General features: G+C 43.4%; 1 protein-coding gene across 1 annotated transcript in view; it reads right to left on the bottom strand.

Moving 5' to 3' along the window:
* Positions 1–483: 483 nt before the first annotated feature.
* Positions 484–6,000, bottom strand: part of nsfa (N-ethylmaleimide-sensitive factor a) — a 28,423-nt gene continuing 22,906 nt past the window's right edge. Inside the window, exons 15-20 of the mRNA XM_067375449.1 lie at positions 2,588–2,721; positions 2,407–2,473; positions 1,672–1,751; positions 1,413–1,547; positions 957–1,070; positions 484–543 (exon numbers count right to left, since the gene is read on the bottom strand). Of these exons, the coding sequence (XP_067231550.1) occupies positions 484–543; positions 957–1,070; positions 1,413–1,547; positions 1,672–1,751; positions 2,407–2,473; positions 2,588–2,721 (590 nt within the window). The remainder of the gene's footprint in view (positions 544–956; positions 1,071–1,412; positions 1,548–1,671; positions 1,752–2,406; positions 2,474–2,587; positions 2,722–6,000) is intronic.

Raw genomic sequence — 6,000 nt, 5'->3', positions numbered from 1 at the left:
TGTAACACTATAAACTTCTTTACTGTCACCTCTAATCAATTCAATGTATCCTTGCTGAATAAAAGTAAAAAAAAAAATCTTACTGACCCCAAACTTTTGAACTGTAGTGTATTAATGTTTAAAACATATATAAAAGTACATGAACACAGAGATCAGGTTCTAGCTTGTATGGAGTTGCTACAGGTACTGTATCTATGTAGGATAAAACCAGGAATCAGGATATTTCAAAGCAACTACGCTGATGGCTCTACGTACAGCACACTTAGTTACCATAACACCCTTACCATCAGTTTTCATGGGTAGAGTTAAATTCGGATGTGATCGTTTTCATCCAGCCTGTCAGTTAACGGAATCAAACACAAAACCACCTTAATGCCTGTGTAACTCTCCATCAGGTTTGAGATTGAGTGAGTCTGTGGCAGTACTGCTTTTAGAGGACATCATTGTGACAAATATGCATCATATTATTCTAGTGCTAAATACTCACGCTCCCTCGGCTTTGAGTAGAGAGAGGAACTTGCTGACTCTGTACGCCTGATCCATCTGAGAAGAGAGTAAACACAACATGCTATAAATAAACGTCCATTTTCGCTTTGGTTCTCTGCATGTGTCTATGCCACGAGATAAAATGTGCTCGTGAGATTGCTAAAAAGTAGTTAAGATGAAGTGTGTGATTCTTCTGAGCACGAAATAGCTATAAAAAGCTTAGAAAATAAATTGAATTATTTAGAACGCTGGAAACCGCTTGAGCTCATTAAACTTCTAGTCCACTCCACACCTCTGCAACATGAAGAGATAAAACAACAAAGCAAAGTGGCTAGGTTGATAGCTTCTAGTAGAAATAAATTCTAAAGATTTAATGGGTTTGGGTGACCTTTAATGCTTCACAATAGTATTTACAGACTTTGTCTTGCATCGTTCTGAGGTAAACAACAGCACAGTCCACTGAAGCTTACCTGCAGAGACATCTCAATAAGCATGAGAAGCTTTTTAATGCCAATCCACACTCTCTTTCCTTTCACATTCTGGGCAATGGTGGTTCTCTCAGCATCTGTGAAGCTGCCCAGGAGCTTGTAAACAACAGAAAAAGGGTAAGTATGATAATAACATTTAATGGGAGTAAGTGAAGGAGGAACATTGTTGTGCCAGCATTTTTTGCAGTGTGGTTAAATAGTACCCTCTACTGGCTAATGCTGAAACAGCACTAGAATGCCGAAATAGCAGCCTTCATTTTGATTTTATGTACCTCATTAGTATTTATTTAATTGTCAATTCATTATTTCTTCTATTATATATATTATTATTTTTGCTGAAATGTATATTTATTTATTTATTTATATCTTCTTTTATAGCACTTTACCTCAGCAGTTTTTTTGCTTTAAAAATAAGCCCTGACATTCAATTCATCTCACCTCTAAGGCCTCAACCAGATGGTCCCCACTGGAGATATTTTGCACATGGATGGTGGTGCTGAATGCATCCAGCATCTCCATCTCCTGCAGCACGTCTTTACGGCTGGTGGTACCGATGATCAGCAGCTTACGGCCCTTCAGATGAAAAGAAGAACAAGCTTACAATACATAGATTAATGCATTCAAAGACAGAAAAAAAGAGTTATACACATTTACAAATGAACATAAATGATCCATATATGAAAGCATTCGAATTTACATGAGGTGGAATCTTCTTTAGCAAAACCAACAGGGCTTGAAGAACCAGGTTGGAGAATCGAGGACCAATCGGCACATAATCTGTTTCATAACACACAATTAATAGTATACCATTAATAGTGTAACATAGTGTAAGAACATTAAAAAGTGTCTTTGAGTTAATTTCAGCAAGTAACAAATCATTTTACCATACAAGTGCATAGTCATATAATTGTGAATTAGTTTATTTTTAATGCATTTTATTGTGGGAGGGACAATAAAACATTTGCTTGTTAAGGGATTAGTTCATCCAAAAATGAAAATTCTGTCATTAATTACTCATCGTCATGTCGTTCCAAACCGGTAAGACCTTTGTTGATCTTCAGAACACAAATTAAGATATTTCTTATAAGAGTTTTTGCAATGTAATTACCACATTCAAGGTCCAGAGAAGTATTAAAGACATTGTTATGGGGGATCAAAAAAACTTTTTGTATTTCATCAAAAATATCTTAATTTGTGTTCCAAAGATTAACAAAGGTCTTACCGGTGTGGAACGGCATGAGGGTGAGTAATAAATGACAGAATTTTCATTTTTGGGTAAACTAACCCTTTAACTTTAGTTGAAGTTCAGTTAAAATCGTATCTTTAACGCATTTATTCTTCATCAAAATGGAACAATAACTGGCAGTTTTCACTGCTGAAGACCCCTACTTTAAACAAACAGAATCTACCAATTTAAATAAAAAAGTCAAACCTAACAGACGCTCAATGTCATCAACCACAACACAGCTGAGCTGAGACTTGTAAGCATCGTCAAAGACCTGAGAAGACATTTTTAACAATAATTAACCATTTGAACATTTTTGTGGGCAATGCAACAGCTTATATTGTTAATATATTTATATTACAATTTATAAGCATATGTTACCACTAACCTTCTTGATTGCCTGGCATTTGGAGATCTCTGAGAAGCCAATCATCTTGTCTGGAGAGCAGATCTTAATGAATGGGAACTGCGAGTCCTCTGAGATTTTGGCGGCCAGGGCTGTTTTTCCACTATGAGGAGGTCCTGATGCCAAAAACAGGATGTGTCAGGACTGAATAGTCTGAAATAGTCTACAGCTGGGTAATAGGAAATGTTCCCACAACTTTAACTAACATTTTGAAATGATTATGTACATGTTAGAACAAAACTTTCTTATATATATATATATATATATATATATATATATATATATATATATATATAAATATATATAAAAAGTGGCCTTTTTTGGATAGGACAGTATTCAGAACAGACAGGAAAACACAGAGTGGACAGAGGGGAACAGGACTGACAAAGGACCTTGAACCAGGAATTAAACTCATTTTTGTAATATTTGCATAAAACACAGAATGTCCTTATGATGTTATTAAAGGATTAGTTCTCTTCTGAATTAAAATGCCCTGATAATTTACTCACCCCCATGTCATCCAAGATGTCCATGTCTTTCTTTCTTCAGTCGAAAATAAAGTAAGGTTTTTGAGGAAAAAATTCCAGGATTTTTCTCCATATAGTGGACTTCAACAGCTACCAACGGGTTGAAGGTCCAAATTACAGTTTCAGTGCAGCTTCAAAGGGCTCTACATGATCCCAGCTGAGGAATAAGGGTCTTAACTAGCAAAACGATCATTCATTTTCTTAAAAAAATAAAAATGTATATACTCTTTAACCACAAATGTTCGTTTTGTGCTAGCGTCCATGACTTTACGTATCATGTATGCATTACATAATCACGTTGGAAAGGTCACACGTATTGTGGATGGAAGTACCAATGTAGCATTTACAAAGTGAACGTGCAAAGACTAAGTCAAACTCCCTTTACAAAAAAAAAGGCAAAACAACAATGTTGGATGATTTTGAAGTCAGAGAAGAAAATGAGTTGACGCGTGACCAACGTTATTACGTAATGCCTGAAGTCGTGGATGCTAGTGCAAGACATATAACTGTTTTTTGTTTTGTTTTTTTGAAAATGACCAAACGTTTCGCTAGATAAAACCCTTATTCCTCGGCTGGGATCATGTAGAGCCCTTTGAAGCTGCACTGAAACGTCTCGGTTACGTATGTAACCCTCGTTCCCTGAAGGAGGGAACGGAGACGTACGTCAGTAGTGACCGACGAATTGGGATATCGCTAGAGAGCCCCTATCAGCTTCGAGAGAACTAAAACAAGCCAATGGAATTGGCGTGCGATATTTGCATAATGCGCACCTCCCCTAACAGGTGGATATAAAAAGGGGGGCAGATGCAATCACACTCTGTTTTTTGCTGAGGAGACAACCGGTGTCCGCACTGCAGCGAGGGTACAGAAACTGTGGCGATGGGACGTACGTCTCCGTTCCCTCCTTCAGGGAACGAGGGTTACATACGTAACCGAGACGTTCCCTTTCAGTCGGTCACGTTCGACGTACGTCAGTAGTGACCGACGAATTGGGATCCCAACTAAAACGCCACAGTTAAGAAACCCCTTCCAGTGCCCAGCGCAGGCTCTAGCCGCCCGTCGCACCAAGGGGACGGAGAAGGGGGCGAGCTTATGCCGGGAAGTCTACTGCTGTTCCGATATACCCACTAAGTATTTACATGGAAAACATATGGACTGGCCCGCAGGGCAGAACGCATATGAGTCCCTGGGATGGCTCCACCTGAGTAGGGGGAGACTCATCTGACAGGAGAAAGCAGAAGCTCTGCTAAGGGAAAGACACGGGCTCACCGTAGGGAGTAACCGTGGACAATACACATATGGAATCACTCCCGTAGAGGGATTGCAACATATGGAACCCAACCAACAGACAACATCAAAGATCGATGTCGGTCTGGCATCAGACACTCCGCAATGCCCGAGCCGAAGGTGGAGGTGGAGGAACTCGACAGGGTTCACCGAACGGGGAACACGACTGGAGTCAACAGATGCACATATCCGGCCCAGGGGGCGGGAGTGGCATTGCAAGCCGACACAAGCACAGGTTCAACGGGTCTACCGGCTGGTGGAAGCGAGTACACGGGAAGAACCAGCTTACACGTAAGCTAAAAACCCTAGCAAACGTGTTGGGTGTCGCCCAGCCCACAGCTCTACAATCTGTCAGCGAGGCGCCATGAGCCAGCGCCCAGGAAGAGGCCACTCCTCAGGTGGAGTGGGCTCTCAACCCGAACGGGCAAGGCACGCCCTGGGAACATAAGCCAGGGCGATGGCATCCACTAACCAGTGGGCCATCCTCTGCTTGGAGACAGCCTTTCCCTTCTGCTGGTCTCCGTAACAGACAAAGAGCTGATCTGAGGTCCTAAGCTTCAAGTTCTATCCATGTAAACACACAGGGCGCGAACTGGACAGAGCGAAGCTAGGGCTGGGTCTGCCTCCTCCGAAGGCAGCGCTTGCAGGTTCACTACCTGATCTCCGAAGGGAGTGGTAGGAACCTTGGGCACATATCCAGGCCGGGGTCTCAGGAAGACGTGAGAATCCCCAGGCCCAAATTCCAGGCACGATTCGTCGACCGAAAATGCGTGCAGGTCCCCTACCCTCTTAACATGAGGCCAATGCAACCAGGAGGACGGTCTAAGAGACAGTACTTTTAACTCGACTAATTGCAAAGGCTCAAGGGATGATGCCGAAGTTAGCTAAGAACTAAGGTGATCCCTAGAGGGTAAGGAGGGTGGGCGAGGAGGATTCAGTCCCCTCGCCCCCCTCAGGAACCTGATGATCAGACCGTGTTTCCCCAAGGCTTGCCATCAACTGCATGGAGATGTGCAGCGAAGCGGCAACATACACCTTGAGGGTGGAGGGAGACAGCCTTCACTCCAAGCCCTCTTGCAGGAAGGAAAGCACAGATCTGACCGAGCATGATCGGGGGTCCTCTCGTCTTGCGAGAGGAGCACCATTCAACGAATAGGTTCCACTTCAACGCATAGAGGCTCCTCGTGAAGGAGCTCTAGCGGAAGTGATGGTGTCTACGACCGCCTGCGGGAGATCACCCAGAACCTCCGCATCCCGTCCAGGGACCACACGTGGAGGTTCCACAGGTCGGGACATGGGTGCCATAGGAAGCCCCATCTCTGAGTCAGGAGGTCCTTCCTCAGAGGAATCGGCCAAGGAGGGGCTGTCGTGAGGAGCATTAGGTCTGAAACCCGGGTCCGAGTGACTAATATGGAGCCACTAACAAGACCTGCTCCTCATCCTCCCTGACCTAGCACAGGAGCTGTGCGAGAAGGCTCACTGGGGGAAAACGCATATTGCGTAGGCCCCGGGGCCAGCTGAGTGCCAGGGCATCCGTGCCGAATGACTCGCCGGTCAGGGAAAACCACTGGCCGAGGGCAG

Source organism: Chanodichthys erythropterus, chromosome 3, assembly GCF_024489055.1.
Source record: "Chanodichthys erythropterus isolate Z2021 chromosome 3, ASM2448905v1, whole genome shotgun sequence".
Lineage (NCBI taxonomy): Eukaryota > Metazoa > Chordata > Actinopteri > Cypriniformes > Xenocyprididae > Chanodichthys > Chanodichthys erythropterus.
The sequence above is the reverse complement of the archived record's forward strand: the minus strand, read 5'-3'. Positions and strand labels throughout refer to the sequence as shown.